This window comes from Gigantopelta aegis, chromosome 10, assembly GCF_016097555.1.
Source record: "Gigantopelta aegis isolate Gae_Host chromosome 10, Gae_host_genome, whole genome shotgun sequence".
NCBI classification, from domain to species: Eukaryota; Metazoa; Mollusca; class Gastropoda; order Neomphalida; family Peltospiridae; genus Gigantopelta; species Gigantopelta aegis.
The window spans coordinates 88501953-88521924 of NC_054708.1; the positions used below are offsets into that span (position 1 = coordinate 88501953).

General features: G+C 42.7%; 3 protein-coding genes across 8 annotated transcripts in view; 2 read left to right on the forward strand and 1 right to left on the reverse strand.

Moving 5' to 3' along the window:
• Positions 1-1034, forward strand: part of LOC121382792 (cilia- and flagella-associated protein 46-like) — a 72435-nt gene extending 71401 nt beyond the window's left edge. For all 3 annotated transcript variants that reach the window (XM_041512399.1, XM_041512402.1, XM_041512403.1), the window contains one exon: positions 121-1034. In XM_041512399.1, coding sequence (XP_041368333.1) covers positions 121-406 — 286 coding nt within the window. In that variant the 3' untranslated portion in view covers positions 407-1034. The remainder of the gene's footprint in view (positions 1-120) is intronic.
• Positions 1035-1487: 453 nt separating this feature from the next.
• Positions 1488-9828, forward strand: LOC121383896 (tetra-peptide repeat homeobox protein 1-like). The gene is made up of 3 exons (XM_041513993.1): positions 1488-1590; positions 3614-4691; positions 9735-9828. Exons 1-3 carry the CDS (start codon positions 1488-1490, stop codon positions 9826-9828), a joined length of 1275 nt encoding a protein of 424 aa, XP_041369927.1.
• Positions 5887-19972, reverse strand: part of LOC121383927 — a 43240-nt gene continuing 29154 nt past the window's right edge. For all 4 annotated transcript variants that reach the window (XM_041514024.1, XM_041514026.1, XM_041514025.1 and 1 more), the window contains 2 exons: positions 11397-11570; positions 5887-10700 (listed from right to left, as the gene is read on the reverse strand). In XM_041514024.1, coding sequence (XP_041369958.1) covers positions 10402-10700; positions 11397-11570 — 473 coding nt within the window. In that variant the 3' untranslated portion in view covers positions 5887-10401. The remainder of the gene's footprint in view (positions 10701-11396; positions 11571-19972) is intronic.

Genomic DNA, 19972 nt, shown 5'->3' on the forward strand with positions numbered 1-19972 from the left:
ATTGGACGAGTTACTAAGAAAAATTTACTTATCTTACACTCAAAACCTTTTGTTTCTGGCAAGTTTATTTGGCTCAACTTAGACTTGTGTCTTACTATAATAATTGTACTTTTGTTACAGACGTGGTGGGTCTCCTGAAAGTCCTCGAAGTCCAAGAAAAGATCCGGGTGGAAAGAAGGACCAGGGTGGCAAGAAGGGGAGGAGCCAGGGGAGTGGCAGCAGTCGGGTGAGCAGTCGCGCCAGCAGTCGGTCGGGTCACAAGGAGGGTGTGCAGCATGATGAGGAGGGCGATGTGGACCCTGACAAGGATCAGGAGGAGCCGAAGGAGGAGGAGAGGATGTTCATACAGAGATCGTGGTTCAACATGGTCTGTTACGGCCTGCCCAGCATCGTCTTCACGCACTAGGCACAACACCAATAGTCTCCAGTTAACACGATGAGGTGTCTTTCAACTAACATCATCGTCACGCACTAGACACAACACAACACCAACAGTCTCCAGTTAACACGATGAGGTGTCCTTCAACTAACATCATCGTCACGCACTAGACACAACACAACACGAACAGTCTCCAGTTAACACGATGAGGTGTCCTTCAACTAACATCATCGTCACGCACTAGACACACAACACCAACAGTCTCCAGTTAACATGATGAGGTGTCCTTCAACGAGCATTCTGTTCCCTTAAAGCCAACTGTTTGCATAATATCCAAAGCCACGGTCAAAGTGAATTACATTACAAGCTGTACTGTGTGATTATAACCGAATGGTCTGTATTGTATTAACAGCAGTACAATCATTTGCATTCCACACATTAATATGACCTTTTCCCACCTAAATCATAGACTGGTCTAAACTTAATCTTCCATTGTGTCGAGGCTACCCATTTTTGCCCATGTCATTTATGTCTTTCTTCTTTCTCCCTTGCTTTATTGATGCATGGTCGGTTTGGGATCAATCCCGTCAGTGGGCTCATTGGGCTATTTCTCGCTCCAGCCAGTGCACCACGACTGGTACATCAAAGGCCGTGGTATATGCTATCCTGTCTATCTAGTCTATGGGATGGTGCATATAATCGATAAGAGTAGCCCATGAAGTGGCAACAGTGGGTTTCCTCCCTCAATATCTGTGTGGTTCTTAACCATATGTCTGACACCATATAACCGTAAATAAAATGTGTTGAGTGCATTGATAAATAAAACATTTCCTTCCCTCGCTTTATTTTAAGGCTGCAATTTCTTTTGATTCAATTTTTATCCAAAACTATTCCCTTCTTTGGCTCAGCTTGGGCCATTTTTCATTAGTGGATTATAAATCTAAAACAAACGTGTCATTATTTTATTATTCTGTTTTTTAAAAAGAAAGAAAAAGAACATAAGGAAAAAATAAATGAAATGAAGAGAAATTATTCCAACATTGCTTGATAGTGTCATGTCTGAATGTTTGCCTTGTGATTAAACAGCAACGTTAAAAACCAGCAGATGATGAGCAGGTATTCAGGTGTGAAGTGTGAACTCTGTTGTAGGAAATACAAAAACCTGTCGCTGATGTTTGTGTTGGTGACCGAAAAGAGGAATACAGTATGGAGTTTGAAGTTTTTATTTTATAAAATGTTTCGAGTTCACACTGTAGACTGTGATAAGAGATTATTTTGTGATACAAATATATTTACATATTTTATTTTTTCTTGTTCAGATTTCCTTTATTTATTCCAGTAAGAATGAATGGTTGTGTTTTTTTATTTACAAAATAAAGTTTTAAATATAATCTTTTGTGTCATCAGTTTCCCATGGTAGATGTGTCATACATAGGCATCACAAGTGGGAAGGGGGTGGGAGGGGGAAGGAGAACTCTAACCCCTTCATATTTGAAGATCAGTATTTCTTCCCCCCTCCCCAAGTTGAAAATTAATATACAGCTGTCTCCTTCCACGCCATTTGGTCTCCCATCATATTGAGGTCCAACTCAACATTTTCCTTTTAAAACCAGACATATATTATTACACTCAGGTTAAAAAATATAAAGACGAAGATAAAGTCAATAAGATTACAAGTTCTTTTATTTCTCCATACTTCTAATTGCATAACTCTTTGCTATCAATTCTAGATGGATGGACCAAGGTTGGATCTTTTCCTGAAAACATCACAGCCATTGTATCATATTTTTGGACAAAATAGACTTATAATGATTAAAGTTGTAATGTATTTAGATTTGCGCGTTTAGCGTTATTGTATATATTCAGTGCATGTTATTGTATATATTCAGTGTACGGTATTGTATATATTCAGTGCACGGTATTGTATATATTCAGTGCACGGTATTGTATATATTCAGTGCATGGTATTGTATATATTCAGTGCATGGTTGGTCATCTTAACATTTGTAGTAGCTCAATAACAATTATTGCCTTCAATAATTTCTAAAGCAACAAATTAAATTTTCATTCCTTTGCCATAATTTACCTTAGTTTCACACCCAATAGTCATTGTATTTTGTGTGCTGGGGTGTCATTAAACATTCATTCATACATACATTCCTTCACTATAAAAATTGAAATAATCAAATGAAAAGAAATCCCAAAATATGTTTATCCTTGATATACGTTTAGCCTTATATTTTTTTATGTAGCAAACAGGTGTTTTACTCAGGTGGTTGTTATATGAGTACTAAACCAATGCCTATTTTAATAGCTACATACTAATAATAGTTCTTGTAATACTTTGGACCAAGTTAAGATCATCATGAACAAGTCCCATACAATATCTACAGCATCTTGTTAACATATTCACGTGGACTGGTGCGTATAACATTTTACAGTCTGGATTGAAATCTTTAAACATGTTACATGCTTGCAAGTTGTATGACATTGCTTTGACATTAGATTCACAAGAGGTTATTGAAGACTTGTGTTGAGACTTTAAAGCTTTTATACCGGCCTCGGTGGCGTCGTGGCAGGCCATCGGTCTACAGGCTGGTAGGTACTGGGTTCGGATCCCAGTCGAGGCATGGGATTTTTAATCCAGATACCGACTCCAAACCCTGAGTGAGTGCTCCGCAAGGCTCAATGGGTAGGTGTAAACCACTTGCACCGACCAGTGATCCATAACTGGTTCAACAAAGGCCATGGTTTGTGCTATCCTGCTTGTGGGAAGCGCAAATAAAAGATCCCTTGCTGCCAATCGGAAGAGTAGCCCATGTAGTGGCGACAACGGGTTTCCTCTCAAAATCTGTGTGGTCCTTAACCATATGTCTGAGGCCATATAACCGTAAATAAAATGTGTTGAGTGCATCGTTAAATAAAACACTTCTTTCTTTCTTTTAAAGCTTTTATGAGCAAGAGGTTTGGTACAGGCCAGAAATTAGTAGTTTACCATTTAATATTCGGGAGTAGTTCTTGGAATTTTCTAAGGTTGGGGGGAGAGTGTGCAACACAAATAAAAGAGCACATATGACAGAAATAGCTGCACAATTCTGTGGAGTGGTGTAGCATGAGCCTTGTTCACAATTTTAAAGTAACATACATTATATTATGACAGTCTTCCAAAATATTACATCTTCCTCCCTAAAAGAATAAATAATATAATAATATAATCATAACTGGGTCCTTCAGGTTCAGAGGGAGAGGTGCACATCCCCCACACCAGCAGCCTCCCTGGATCTGTGCCAGGTCAGGTCAGAGGGAGAGGTGCACACCCCCCACACCAGCAGCCTCCCTGGATCTGTGCCAGGTCAGGTCAGAGGGAGAGGTGCACATCCCCCACACCAGCAGCCTCCCTGGATCTGTGCCAGGTCAGGTCAGAGGGAGAGGTGCACATCCCCCACACCAGCAGCCTCCCTGGATCTGTGCCAGGTCAGGTCAGAGGGAGAGGTGCACACCCCCCACACCAGCAGCCTCCCTGGATCTGTGCCAGGTCAGGTCAGAGGGAGAGGTGCACATCCCCCACACCAGCAGCCTCCCTGGATCTGTGCCAGGTCAGGTCAGGTCAGAGGGAGAGGTGCACATCCCCCACACCAGCAGCCTCCCTGGATCTGTGCCAGGTCAGGTCAGGTCAGAGGGAGAGGTGCACATCCCCCACACCAGCAGCCTCCCTGGATCTGTGCCAGGTCAGGTCAGGTCAGAGGGAGAGGTGCACATCCCCCACACCAGCAGCCTCCCTGGATCTGTGCCAGGTCAGGTCAGAGGGAGAGGTGCACATCCCCCACACCAGCAGCCTCCCTGGATCTGTGCCAGGTCAGGTCAGGTCAGAGGGAGAGGTGCACATCCCCCACACCAGCAGCCTCCCTGGATCTGTGCCAGGTCAGGTCAGGTCAGAGGGAGAGGTGCACATCCCCCACACCAGCAGCCTCCCTGGATCTGTGCCAGGTCAGGTCAGGTCAGAGGGAGAGGTGCACATCCCCCACACCAGCAGCCTCCCTGGATCTGTGCCAGGTCAGGTCAGAGGGAGAGGTGCACATCCCCCACACCAGCAGCCTCCCTGGATCTGTGCCAGGTCAGGTCAGGTCAGAGGGAGAGGTGCACATCCCCCACACCAGCAGCTTCCCTGGATCTGTGCCAGGTCAGGTCAGAGGGAGAGGTGCACATCCCCCACACCAGCAGCCTCCCTGGATCTGTGCCAGGTCAGGTCAGGTCAGAGGGAGAGGTGCACATCCCTCACACCAGCACCTTCCCTGGATCTCTGCCAGGTCAGGTCAGAGGGTTTTTCGTGCACATTCAGAACAAGCTGTTGCCAAATATCCCTGTGCTTTTATCCAGTTGAGATTCAAGCAGGCTCTTCTGGGCATGCACCTTTGCTGTCTGAGTTGGCTGTCCAGTATATCAGTCAATGGCTAGTGGTTGGTTAGTTCTCGGAGTTGGCTGCCCAGTACAACAGTCAATGGCTAGTGGTTGATTAGTTCTCAGAGTTGGCTGTCCAGTACATCAGCCAATGGCTAGTGGTTGATTAGTTCTCGGAGTTGGCTGTCCAGTACAACAGTCAATGGCTAGTGGTTGGTTAGTTATCCGAGTTGGCTCAGAGTTGGCTGTCCAGTACAGCAGTCAATGGCTAGTGGTTGGTTAGTTCTCGGAGTTGGCTGTCCAGTACAGCAATCAGTGGCTATTGGTTGGTTAGTTCTCGGAGTTGGCTGTCCAGTACAGCAGTCAGTGGCTATTGGTTGGTTAGTTCTCGGAGTTGGCTGTCCAGTACAGCAGTCAGTGGCTAGTGGTTGGTTAGTTCTCGGAGTTGGCTGTCCAGTACAGCAATCAGTGGCTAGTGGTTGGTTAGTTCTCGGAGTTGGCTGTCCAGTACAGCAATCAGTGGCTATTGGTTGGTTAGTTCTCGGAGTTGGCTGTCCAGTACAGCAGTCAATGGCTTTTTGTTGGTTAGTTCTCGGAGTTGGCTGTCCAGTACAGCAATCAGTGGCTATTGGTTGGTTAGTTCTCGGAGTTGGCTGTCCAGTACAGCAGTCAGTGGTTAGTGGTTGGTTAGTTCTCGGAGTTGGCTGTCCAGTACAGCAGTCAGTGGCTAGTGGTTGGTTAGTTCTCGGAGTTGGCTGTCCAGTACAGCAGTCAGTGGCTAGTGGTTGGTTAGTTCTCGGAGTTGGCTGTCCAGTACAGCAATCAGTGGCTATTGGTTGGTTAGTTCTCGGAGTTGGCTGTCCAGTACAGCAGTCAGTGGCTATTGGTTGGTTAGTTCTCGGAGTTGGCTGTCCAGTACAGCAGTCAGTGGCTAGTGGTTGGTTAGTTCTCGGAGTTGGCTGTCCAGTACAGCAATCAGTGGCTAGTGGTTGGTTAGTTCTCGGAGTTGGCTGTCCAGTACAGCAATCAGTGGCTAGTGGTTGGTTAGTTCTCGGAGCATGTCACTGCTTTGTATTTCTTCATAATCTCAGTAACAAAAAACTAAATCATCATATTTAGCAAACTTCATTTATTTCTCAATATATTTATACATGTAACTGGTATACACTCGAATAAAGAATAATTTGGTACGTTTTGCATTGAACAAATGTGATAAAAAGATGAACGTAAGCTAGGATTCAACATTAAATCAATTTAGTTTTCACTGACTACTATGTACAGTCAGTCCCTTTATTGTCAGAAGAAACTGATACATTGTATAAACTCTACAATAGACTGTAAGGGACATGAACAGACATACAAATGTAACCAATCAGGCTGCTCACAAAATGCAAGTTAAAAAACAAACACTTGTCATGTCTACTTGACACCCACCATTTGGGTATACTGAATAATTCCATTAAAGTGCTAAATGTAGCAGTATGCTAATAATAATTTGAAGTGTACATAACTTTAAATAGAGCATTAAATACAACCACACCTGCCATTGGTGAGATATATGGCAGGACAGTCCTTACCATATAGTAAACATTGTTTTATCTGGCCAGTACAATTCCTGTAATTTAAACGGAACCAGAATTAAGTACTAGCAACATGCACAGTCCTACAAAAAACAACAACAACAGGTTGACTAACACCCACCACCCCGACTCAAGCATATTTTCTTTTTAAAATATATTTTCCGGGGCAGAATGATACACACCCCATAACATTTGGTCGCCATAATCTAGACGCCCACCACCACTAAACATTTAGCGCACATGCCTGCAACATTAGAACGGCAGTTGTGCAGACCTAGCAGACAGTGATGCTTCCCACTGTGAATATTTGAAACCAGCAACATGAGTCCCCCCCCCCCCCCCCCCCCACCCCCAAACTCCTGTTTAAAAATATCTTTTAATGGGTGATGGGTTGTAGTACACGTGTATTTATAGCTATCATAATTATATCTGTGTGTTGACTGAAATACTGCAGGTTGTATCTTCAGCCACATATATTACTAGCATTGTCTATGGAATTTGATTTAATGTTAATGTTGGGACTCTGCTGTATGTTCAAACAATACATGTGAAAATAGAGATAAGAACATGATGTAAACTTGATAGTACACAGTACCAGGCAGTTCTTTGGGAAGTTAAAGACAACTGCATGTGACTACACGACGGTGATACACGTGGTGAAACAACCATCTATACAAGTACACATGCATTAAAAGAATAAACTACAGTACTAATAGGATATAACAATATGTACAAATGGTCTGCTGTATGTACTTGCCAGTAACTGTCTACCATGCAGCCTCCTCTGTTAAACAACCACCTTCTGTAAGAGACCGCCTTAAGACTGGTTCTCATAAAACCTGTTACAAGCATCAGATAATCACAAACCAATGGCCGTATTAAAACCGTTTCTAACAAAATAGAAAAACCTAATTGCATTCAAATCCATATTTTGTTGTATTTCAACGAAACGGGGGTAGGGGGGGGGGGGGGGGGCAACGCATACCCCGGTTCGGAGTCTTAGTTCCTCCACTGAATATACAGATTTATCTATGTGTAATTAAGGCAAACACCGTTTCCTGTTTACTGCTGAATACTAGCTAGTGTGTTAAACGATCGTTGCCACTAAGACACGACAAAGCCGTGCAGGTCGTTTAAAGAGACGGACCGAGTTTATTACCATATCGTTCTGCTCCGATTAACACAAGAACTTGTTTATTCTACACCCCTCCCCCATTATAACGTATTTTAAATGATGCTTTCACAAATTTCTGAATCCTGTCCTAAGACGTGTGTGTGTGTGTGTGTATATATATATATATATATATATATATATATATATTTATATATATATATATATATATTCGATAATACTTAAATATATTTAATATATACACAGTTAATATATAATAATATGAAAATGTAATAACACGGTGACGTTTCAACAATAACAATAATCAAACACTTAAACATTGAAAAAAAATCAAAGTGATTTTAACACATTGGCAGTTCTAGAATCGTTTTACAAACTATTAAGATCTAGCCTAAATTGCCAGCGTAAGGAAGTGTTTAACAATATGTAACGCAAAATCAACTGGGTTTTTGTTTTTTTCTTTTAGCTCCACATGTAGTAGTGTAGGTATAAAGTGCTCCTACTGGCAGTAGCTAGTGGGAATTTCCCTATTAGCTCACTTGGTAGAGCGCTGGACTCTCGTACTGAGAGTCTGTGGTTCGAATCCCCTCAGTGGAGGTTGATATTTATCTGTTACATTTTGGAGCCGATGTAGGGGCTGGGTGTTTTCTTAACACAAGAATACAATTATAATCCAGTTAGAACCCGTAACAGTCAACTGCCTGTGGCCCACAGTTCCGGGACGTAGCTTCACTTGAGGGGGAAGTATGTAGTAGTGTTGGTATAAAGTGCTCCTACTGGCAGTAGCTAGTGGAAATTTGCCTATTAGCTCAGTTGGTAGAGCGCTGGACTCTCGCACTGAGAGTCCGTGGTTCGAATCCCCTCAGTGGAAGTTGATTTTTCTGTTACACACACATTGTTAATCATTGTTAAAAACATGTACATGTATTTTAATGCAGTCATGTCATAAGCCCTAACCCACTAGCGCTACGTAACGTAAATGCCAAAAACAAACCAGTGTAGGCCTAAAGTACGTTTACTCCATAGCAATTACACATTAAAGGCGAATTCTGCAGTTTTCAAAGTTTAACATTTAACCCAGTCTGCATCATTTTAATTAAGATCAGGAGTTTCAGCACAGCTGCTGGATATCCAACGCTATAAAATTTGAACATTAATTTGACAAAACGCAACATTGTCATAATTATCTGTTTTCGTGATGCGATTTATATGAAGCTGTGAAAACACTTCGCAAACACTGAAAATACATCTAGTACTGTTTGTATAATAGGAAGGCCTCGATACTCACTTTTATGTTAAATGTTGATGTGAGTTAAAATTCAAAAAGTAATAGTCATGTATACGGATATACGCGGACGTATTTGCTTTGTCAGAATGTAGCTCAGCGACAGTGCTCGCCTGGTGCCCAGTGGGTCACACGATTGATTGCCGTCGATAGACCTGTGGGTTTCCCGTCCCAGCCAGCAACCCACGACGCCTGGTGTCCAGTGGGTCACACGATTGATTGCCGTCGATAGACCTGTGGGTTTCCCGTCCCAGCCAGCAACCCACGACGCCTGGTGTCCAGTGGGTCACACGATTGATTGCCGTCGATAGACCTGTGGGTTTCCCGTCCCAGCCAGCAACCCACGACGCCTGGTGTCCAGTGGGTCACACGATTGATTGCCGTCGATAGACCTGTGGGTTTCCCGTCCCAGCCAGCAACCCACGACGCCTGGTGTCCAGTGGGTCACACGATTGATTGCCGTCGATAGACCTGTGGGTTTCCCGTCCCAGCCAGCAACCCACGACTGGTATCATGTACTGTTTATCTATGGTTAAAGTTTGTTTTGTTTAACGACACAATTAGAGCACATTGATTTATTAATCATTGGTTATTGAATGCCAAACATTTAGTGATTTTGACATTTAGTCTTGAGATTGAAGACATTTTCCCAGTTTTTTTATATACACCATTCTACAAACAATAAAGCACAGACCAAGGCCTAATACCAGTTATTGTGCACTGGCTGAGACTAGAAAAAGCCCAATGGGACCACAAATTGGGATCGATCATAGACCTACCACGTATGAGGCGAGCGCTATACTACTGGGCTGCGTCCCGCCCTACGTCCAATCTATGGAGCGGTGCATATACAAGATCCTTTGATGCTTATACTGTAAGAATAGCCTATGTCGCGGCAGTGTGAAAAAAACAGATACATGTTACATTGTTAAACACTATACAAATAATAGTATTCTTCAGTCGCAACATGGTAGAAGAGGTAGAGAAAACTGTCCTAGAAGAATCCTACAAGGTTGCCATAGGTAACCGAGGCGGGTCTGAGATGGACGCATAATTCGGTAGGTCCATCGGCGCGTTATTTTTTTAAACGTAGTTGCTCAAAGGCATATTCTTGAGCAATTTTGGACAGCTCCCTTTGTTGTGTGTGGGATGGGATATAATTTTAACAGGTTTTACAAGAGGACGAGTGAAGCACGTACTTCTCTCCTGATTGTTAAACGTATGGTGTCAACCTCGTCTAATGCTGAGATTCCTTTTGTCCGGATGCGTTTGCGGCTCCGTTTACGACTGCGGTTGCGTTTACAATACGTTTTGAGTGAATCCATTTGACGGCAAAGTATGCGTTTATACAGCCTTTTGGTGATAATCTACATGTGGGGGGAAATTACACATGGGATTCCCCTAAAATTACCGCACGGACAAACGGATGAATCGCCCCACGGAGCGATTGAAATAAGCGCATGCAGTTTCGGATAACTAAACGCAAACGGACCGCACCAATGGAATCACTCTCACCTGGAACAACCTGGCTTGATTAAACCGCACCGCACCGCAAACGGAGCCGCAAACGCAACCGGACAAAAGGAATCTCAGCATTACAGTCTAAACAAACATGTCTGTCCCCACATCAACTGAACACATGGAGATACGAGTCTGTATTATCACCCATGTCTGGCACTGCGACATGTAGCATAATCCAGCCACAGATTACAGCCAATAAGAACACGGTATAAGACGTCGGGTGTGACGTAACAGCACCATTGCAGGCGTCCGTATCACAACTGACGATGCACCCTCGCATGGACTTGCCCATGTACTTGAGAGACCGCATCCAGCCACAGTGGCTCATCCGGCCGATCTCTGTCTCGGGGTTGGTGCCGCCGTTGTCAACCACGCAGTTACGTATCAAGATCGAGTACCCAGTGTCTGAAAATAAACCACAAGTAAAAATAAAGAAAAGTAAAAATTAAGAAAAGCAAAAAAAATATCTTTAAAAATCTTTTTTTTCTTCTTTTTTTTTGCGTTTTGTTTGTTAGTTTGGTGCAATACTGGTTTGTTTACCACAATCTCTGCACTATTTTCATGGTAACCATAGAGCATTTGTCTTTAAAAAAAATAAAAAAATATTGACTCGCTTTCCCCATTTTAATACCACTATTTAAAACAAAGGTTTGCAACACACTTAAAATGTAGAAGAGAAAGCGTTAGAAGTATTAGAAAGGGTAACAAATATCAGAAAGCTTTAAAAATATCAGATAAGCGAAAGTCAGCAATATTAGAAAGCGTCAGAAATAACATCTAAAGTTTAAGAAATATCAGAAATAACAGAAAACATAAGAAATATAGAAGGCGTAAGAAATAACAGAATTCGAAGGTAAGAAATATTAGAAAGTGATTATCATCTAAAGTTTACAAATATCAGAAAAAGTAAGACATAATAGAAAATGTCAGATATATCATCTAAAGTTTACAAATATCAGAAAAAGTAAGAAATAATAGAAAGCGTCATAAAATATCTAAAAGCGTACAAAAAAAAAACGCCGTAAAAAAAAGAAGAAATTAGAAAATGTCAGAAATATGTGAAAGCGTCAGCAATAGATAGCCAGCTTTAGCACGACTCACCCGTGTCCTCTGCCACCATCTTGATGCACTGCGTTCCCGGGAAAAGCCCCACCCTTCCTTTCCTCGACCCCCAGCAGTCCGTCTCGAAGAACTTGCCCGTGTTGTTGAACGTGTCCTCACATTCAGGGTTGTTGTGGTTGATCGACGTACACACGAAACAGCCGATCCCCTCCGCTGAAATAAAACGAAAATAAACATAGTTTACTCGTTTTGTCCATTCATACCAACAGGGCACACTGATTAATTAATGGTCGCCTGTTGAATAGCAAACATGTGATAATCCTGACACAGAGTCATCAGCTAAAGTTGTTGTGGGTTTGTTGTTATTTTTGGGGAAAGGAGGTCTCTTTTTTGTTTGTTTTTTTCTCTCTTTTTTTTTTTGGGGGGGGGGGGGGGGAGGGGGATAGCTACAGTATTAGAGCACATTGATTAATCAATCATCGGCTATTGGATGTTAAACATTGTGCAGTTCTGACAGTCTTCAGTTAGTTGTGTTTAGCGAAACCACTATGGTACATTGGTTAATCAATAATCGGTTACTGGAGGTCAAACATTTGATCATTCTGAAACAGTTGTATGTTAAAGTTTGTTGTGTTTATTTACACCACTAAAGCTGGATGTCAAATATTTAATATTTCCGACAATTCTCGGAAGAAACCTGCTATCAGAAAGAGATCTTTTATTTTCCTTTGGTATAGCCGTTGTGGGGCACTAGTTGGGTTAAGAAAAACGGATTGGTCTGCCTAGGGGATTTGTCGTACGACAAAACTACCCACTGAGCTAGAATCCGCCTATGACAAAAATGCCAGCCACGATCTGAACGACAAAAGCGTTAATACATTCAGTCCGAGTCCACAGGATATCTGATCAAAGTTATGGGGCTCCCGTGAATCACTCACTTTCAGGTCCTTTATCTATAATTTTGTTCAACACCACTAGAGCATATTGATTAACTAATCGTCGGCTATTAGATGTCAAACATTTGATAATTCTGACATACAGAGAAAACCCGCTTCATTTTGTATCTAGGAATCTTTTGTAAGTACTTCCCCACAGACAGGACAGCATATATCACGACGTTTGATGTATCAATCACAAGGCACTGGTTGGGATGGGGGAAACCCTGTGGATCCACACAAAGTAGTTCGATCTATGATGAAAGTAATTCAGACAAGCGCTCTACCAACTGAGCTTAATCCCGCCCCGAGACTGATTCATGTGTTGTGTATACTAGTGTTAGGTTGTGAAATTACCCGAGACTGATTCATGTGTTGTGTATACTAGTGTTAGGTTGTGAAATGACCGGAGACTGATTCATGTGTTGTGTATACTAGTGTTAGGTTGTGAAATCACCCGAGACTGATTCATGTGTTGTGTATACTAGTGTTAGGTTGTGAAATCACCCGAGACTGATTCATGTGTTGTGTATACTAGTGTTAGGTTGTGAAATCACCGGAGACTGATTCATGTGTTGTGTATACTAGTGTTAGGTTGTGAAATCACCCGAGACTGATTCATGTGTTGTGTATACTAGTGTTAGGTTGTGAAATCACCCGAGACTGATTCATGTGTTGTGTATACTAGTGTTAGGTTGTGAAATCACCCGAGACTGATTCATGTGTTGTGTATACTAGTGTTAGGTTGTGAAATCACCGGAGACTGATTCATGTGTTGTGTATACTAGTGTTAGGTTGTGAAATCACCCGAGACTGATTCATGTGTTGTGTATACTAGTGTTAGGTTGTGAAATCACCCGAGACTGATTCATGTGTTGTGTATACTAGCGTTAGGTTGTGAAATCACCCGAGACTGATTCATGTGTTGTGTATACTAGCGTTAGGTTGTGAAATCACCCGAGACTGATTCATGTGTTGTGTATACTAGCGTTAGGTTGTGAAATTGTGAAATTACCCGAGACTGATTTATGTGTTGTGTATAATAATGTTAGGTCGTGAAATTACCTGATATGTTTTTGGTATGGGAGATACACAATTATTGCTGGATATAAGCACTGAACAATCGTGAACCGTCTCGGCTCTGAAATCCACTAACGCGATATTCATCCACTAATGGTGTGCTTATTCTCCACTTTTTTGTAGTACGTAACCAGCCGATGTGTTTTCGATATCGATATAAACAGTTATTGATTGACGACATAGTTCTGACAGATGTTGTTTCTCGATAAACGAGCAACTGGCCGCTGTTTATAATAGTATTTACTGAATGCGGTATCTGGCTGGCCTTGGGTATGAAGAGCTCTGACCGTTCGGTGTACGGCTAACTAATCGATGGAGGGTTCGTATTTCACAACTGGCTCCCCGTCTTATTAGTGTCATTAAGAATAAATACCGTTAAATAACTTCAATACGAGACTTTCTGCTTCCTGAGTCGATATAGGAGCCGTTACGTAACTAGTGGTTTCAAAATGGGTTGTAAACAGTAGTACGCCTTTACTCTTTCAGTTATCATAAACACCCCGTAAGTAATGATCGAGTTCGATAGTGTTCATTTCGGTTTGGAATTAACATCTATAGTCCGTCCCACAGGGAACGCCTTTTTTTCAGACTATGAAGGAAGAAAATGGTTTATTTAACGACGCACTTAACACATTTTATTTACGGTTATATGGCGTCAGACATATGGTTAAGGACCACACAGATATGAGAGAGGAAACCCGCTGTCGCCACTTCATGGGCTACTCTTTTCGATTAACGGTATCCCATAGACAGGATAGCACATACCACAGCCTTTGATGTACCAGTCGTGGTGCACTGGCTGGAGCGAGAAATAGCCCAATGGGCCCACTGACGGGAATCGATCCCAAACCGACCGCGCATCAAGCGAGCGCTTTACCACTGGGCTACGTCTCGCCCTCATACTATGAAGTTTACTACAAGTCAGTTACATTTCACACAAAAAGTAATATTTTGTTTGTGTTATTTATTTCTGAACCTATTGACAGTTACATTTCACACAAAAAGTAGTATTTTGTTTGTGTTATTTATTTCTGAGCCGATTGACAGTTACATTTCACACAAAAAGTAGTATTTTGTTTGTGTTATTTATTTTGTGAGCCGATTGACAGTTACATTTTACACAAAAAGTAGTATTTTGTTTGTGTTATTTATTTCTGAGCCGATTGACAGTTACATTTCACACAAAAAGTAGTATTTTGTTTGTGTTATTTCCAAAACATTTTTACTTTTCTTTTTACGTCAAACCAAACTGAAATTATTTACAAACATGATGATGGGACGGCCTATAGGTCGTCATGATGAATCTGCCTATCGGGTGTCTTTAAATCAACCTCTAACGAATACTTGGGTATTGCCGTGTGACAGGCTTCCATAAATGTCAGTGTTCTAACAACGAATACGGGGTATTGCCGTGTGACAGGCTTCCATAAATGTCAGCGTTCTAACAACGAATACAGGGTAGTATTGCCGTGTGACAGGCTTCCATAAATGTCAGCGTTCTAACCAACGAATACGGGGTATTGCCGTGTGACAGGCTTCCATAAATGTCAGCGTTCTAACCAACGAATACGGGGTATTGCCGTGTGACAGGCTTCCATAAATGTCAGCGTTCTAACCAACGAAATACGGGGTATTGCCGTGTGACAGGCTTCCATAAATGTCAGCGTTCTAACCAACGAAATACGGGGTATTGCCGTGTGACAGGCTTCCATAAATGTCAGCTTTCTAACCAACGAATACGGGGTATTGCCGTGTGACAGGCTTCCATAAATGTCAGCTTTCTAACCAACGAATACGGGGTATTGCCGTGTGACAGGCTTCCATAAATGTCAGCGTTCTAACCAACGAATACGGGGTATTGCCGTGTGACAGGCTTCCATAAATGTCAGCGTTCTAACCAACGAATACGGGGTATTGCCGTGTGACAGGCTTCCATAAATGTCAGCGTTCTAACCAACGAAATACGGGGTATTGCCGTGTGACAGGCTTCCATAAATGTCAGCGTTCTAACCAACGAATACGGGGTATTGCCGTGTGACAGGCTTCCATAAATGTCAGCGTTCTAACCAACGAAATACGGGGTATTGCCGTGTGACAGGCTTCCATAAATGTCAGCGTTCTAACCAACGAATACGGGGTATTGCCGTGTGACAGGCTTCCATAAATGTCAGCGTTCTAACCAACGAATACAGGGTATTGCCGTGTGACAGGCTTCCATAAATGTCAGCGTTCTAACAACGAATACAGGGTGGTATTGCCGTGTGACAGGCTTCCATAAATGTCAGTGTTCTAACCAACGGGTGGTAAATGATGACTAAATACGTTGCGTTTGTCTGTCCCTTGTGATGTCAATCTCTCCCAGTCCAAATCGTGCCCAACCACGTGACACCATGCCTGTAATGATCCATTCAACTGATTTTTTTTAATCGTTCCAACCAGTGCACCACAACTGGTCAAAGGCTGTGGTATGTGTTATCCTGTCTGTTGGAAAGTGCATATAAAAGATCCCTTGCTGCTGATGGAAAAAATGTAGCAGGTTTCCTTTATATAAAATTTTATATTGAAATTAGTTTTCGGCATACTTCGTAATTCACCCGAATCATTTCGTATACCCTTGGCATAATCCCGAATGTTTTCAAATTCTTTTCAAATCACTTAGTTTAGTAACTGGTTTAGCGTGTCCATATACCAACTAGGGTTTCGAACACGCCTATCCCGAGTCCGGCCTCCGATACGATCGGGGGTCTGACTCGGGACAGGGATAACCTAACAAATAGGGTCAATTTTGAAATTTACATCCAAAAATTAAATAGTGGGCCTTTAAAATGTTGATGCGCATCTCTAATTAATAAATAAAAATTCTACTCATGAAATTTGGTCGCTAGAATAGATCGGGCGGTCAAAAAGAAATTAATAGATAACTAGGGCCTCGAACACGCTCATCCTCTGAGTGACCTCCGACAAGATCGGTGGCCTGACTCGGGAATGGGGGGAGGGGGGGGGGGGTAGTGTTGAAAATGGGCAGAATTATGAATAATAGAATAATACTTAGTAGAATAATAAATAAAAAAAGTTACGAGCCAAAAATAAAAAGAATTGACTGCTCGGCCGAATATTTATATAATTTGGAGCATTTAGACGGACAGTCCAAAAATAAATAAGAGAAAGAAGAGAGGATCGGACTATTTAATAATATTAAAAAATAAATAATTTCGACATAAAATTTTGAACGGAGGTCTAAAAGTTTAAAGTCCGATCTATGTGTCTTGAGAAAGGTTGACGCCTACGGCGAGCTGATGAGGGGTCCGGCGGTCAAGTTCGGGACTTCGTGCTTCCTGTCCATAATAACTGGTATGACCTGGTGGTAGCCGGCGCCGAAGATAGCCTTGAGCATCTTGTGGATGGTCTGGCTATCCATCTCTCGTAGCAGGATCGCTTGTCGGTAGCAGTCTCGGCGCCGGTGGGTCACAACGAGTCCCGAGTGGCCTTCCTTGGTCCGGAGATGGTGTAGTTCGTACTCGGTACCATCCTGCAGTGGTCTCCAGGCCTGGTTGAGGAACTTCCCCATCAGCTTGCCGGGGTCGGTGGTGTCCCCCTGCACACAATGCCGGAACGCTGGATTGATCTTTTTGACTTGAAGCTTCCATGCGTCTTCCGGCTGGGCTGGAGGGGGGGGTACGTTGTCGGCTCGGCGGCTTGTCCGTGTCTGGCTGGATGGCAGGTGTAGTGGCCTTGCGCTCTGCCGACGCAACAACAACAGGGTCCCTTGCCTGCTCAACGGGAGTGGTCGGTAAAGTTGACCGCTGCACCGGAGCAGAAGTCGACACAGGAGGCGGTGGCGGCGACTGAGCCATGGCGGTGTTCAGTAGGCCTGCCGTAGCGTCCAAGGTGGTCTCCGCTGGTGGCATCGTCCTCCTCTTCGGCGAAGTTGTAGTGGGGGGCGGCGACGCAGACGGGACCGCCGCCCGCTTTAGTCCCTCCTGAGCCGCCCCTGACGCACGTTCCTTCCTCCTTCCTCCTCTTCTTGTCTTCTTTCTGGAGTCCGCGTCTCTGTAAACCAAAGGCACGGTTGCCCGTAACCCGATGTACGCGACGCGGAACTCCACAAGCATTCCGAAGCTTGCCATTAGTCCCCCCAGGTGGGAGTGTGTGTGTGTGTGGGGGGGGGGGGGGGGCAAGTTAAGAGCGCATGACGAAACGTCCAGCTTCATAGCGATCTAACAGCGGAATGTTGTGCTGTTAGATCCAAAGGTAATTAACCAGTGGAGCTAATTTTAATTAGATTGCTCTGATGACTACGTGCCAGAATTACGAAATGTTTGACATCCAATAGCCGATGATTAATTAATAAATGTGCTCTAGTGGTGTCATTAAACAAAACAAACTTTACTTAATTTGTAGTTAATTATACATTCCAGAAATAAATGTCACGTGTGACGCAATTACTGTTTCAAACAAACTTATGGCTATTGCGAGAGAGTGAGACAGAGACGGATATAGAGAGAGAATGAGAGCGGGAGAGCAAAGGAGAGGAAGAGAGATACAGAAATATACACACACACACACACGGAGAGAGATAGATAGAGAGAGAGAGAGAGAGAGAGAGAGAGAGAGAGACAGAGAGACAGACAGAGAGACAGACAGACAAGCCAAAAGACCGAGAGAAGAGGAAAGTATGATGATGATGATCATCTAGTAAGTACGGACAGACAACCAGACCACAGATTAATAAGTACGTACTGTCTATCAATACAATCGTTACGGTACAGTAACTGTTGCAAACAAAGACCATCCATTAATATTTAACATTTAGTACTTCTACATTCAACTGTATTATTGCTAGATATACACCAGTGACCATCAACAATACTTGCATTAAATCACTGATTTGAATGTTCTTCTACATATACGTTAACAGATAGTGTACACCATTAAATATTAATTAATCGAGATTTTGGTTTGAAATGTACAACGTCGCAAGCATGTTAGTGTACATATTTAACAGTATTTTTAATTCTACCCCCGTCCCAATCAGTGTCCCACGACATATATTCTTAAAGGTCTTGGATGCAAATGGAAAAATATAGAATGTTTGACATCCAATAGCCGATGATTAATAAATCAATATGCTCTTGTGGTGTCGGCAAACAAAATCGAGTTTAACTTAATTATACGGTAATTTGTGAGCGAGCGTGACCAGCCTTAGTGGCGTCGTGGTTAGGCCATCGGTCTACAGGCTGGTAGGTACTGGGTTCGGATCCCAGTCGAGGCATGGGATTTTTAATCCAGATACTGACTCCAAACCCTGAGTGAGTGCCCCGCAAGACTCAATGGGTAGGTGTAAGCCACTTGCACAGACCAGTGATCCATAACTGGTTCAACAAAGGCCATGGTTTGTGCTATACTGCCCGTGGGAAGCGCAAATAAAAGATCCCTTGCTGCCTGTCGTAAAAGAGTAGCCTATGTGGCGACAGCGGGTTTCCTCAAACAAAACAAAAAGCAGTGTCAGAATGACCATATGTTTGACGTCCAATAGCCGATGATAAGATAAAAAATCAATGTGCCCTAGTGGCGTCGTTAAATAAAACCAACTTTACTGTTTTTGTGTGAGCGAGTATATTCATGAGATGACGCGCTGTTTCTCGTTAAGAAAGAAAACAAGGTTCTGTTTAACGACGCGGCACGTAACACGTAATTATTATGTATGGTTGTATTGCGTCGAAGGAGTCGGACCTTCTCGTTAAGAGTACCAGAATTATGTGACGGCCGCGGATTTACAATGTGTGCCTAAAAGTATATTATTCAAGCAGCTATATAGTCCCCAGACGTTTCTGCTTTAGTGTGGTATGTGTCGTACAACCTCGCTTTTGAAATCGTTTAGACGTTTGACTTGATGACTTGCTAGTTTAGTTTACTAACTCCTTCCCCATTCCCCACTCCGTCTCCACCCCTACCGAGTCTCAGCGTATCTATGGACAGAGTACACTGTGTATAGAAATATGGTATTAATATTATGTTACTCCTGGTAACCGAAAGAATACTCAAACACTATTTGTATTTTCCTCTATGAGTTTAACCTGTCAACCCGAATCAATAATTAAAATGTCAGTTTAGCACACAGACCAGTGTCAATCAATTTATCTTGCCGTCAGCGTTACGGATGGGTTGATGGATGAATGGATGTAATTTCGTCAACAGATTATATAAAAAAAAAGAGAAGATTTTTCACAATTGTAAAATTATATCTGTGCTATCGATCCAGAGCTACAACAAGGCAGAATGGCGCCAAGAATGAGACGGCAATGCAAAAGAAGCATTCAATACTATGATGACTAGCAGTACAGAATGTTTAACGACCCAGCACATTTTAACACTACATGTACGTTAGTCGTTGTCTTACATCATTATGGTTATGAAGCTGGATCATCCCTTAATTGGGATGGTGATACGAAAGTGTGTCTTTTTATCCATTGCCAATAAAGTTATTGTATTTTGTTGGGTGTCCAGCCATGTTGGCATTAGGGGTAATGAAAAGGCAGATTCAGCTGCCAAGTCTGCTTTGGATTTGCCTCATGCCAGGGTTGGTGTACCTTATACTGA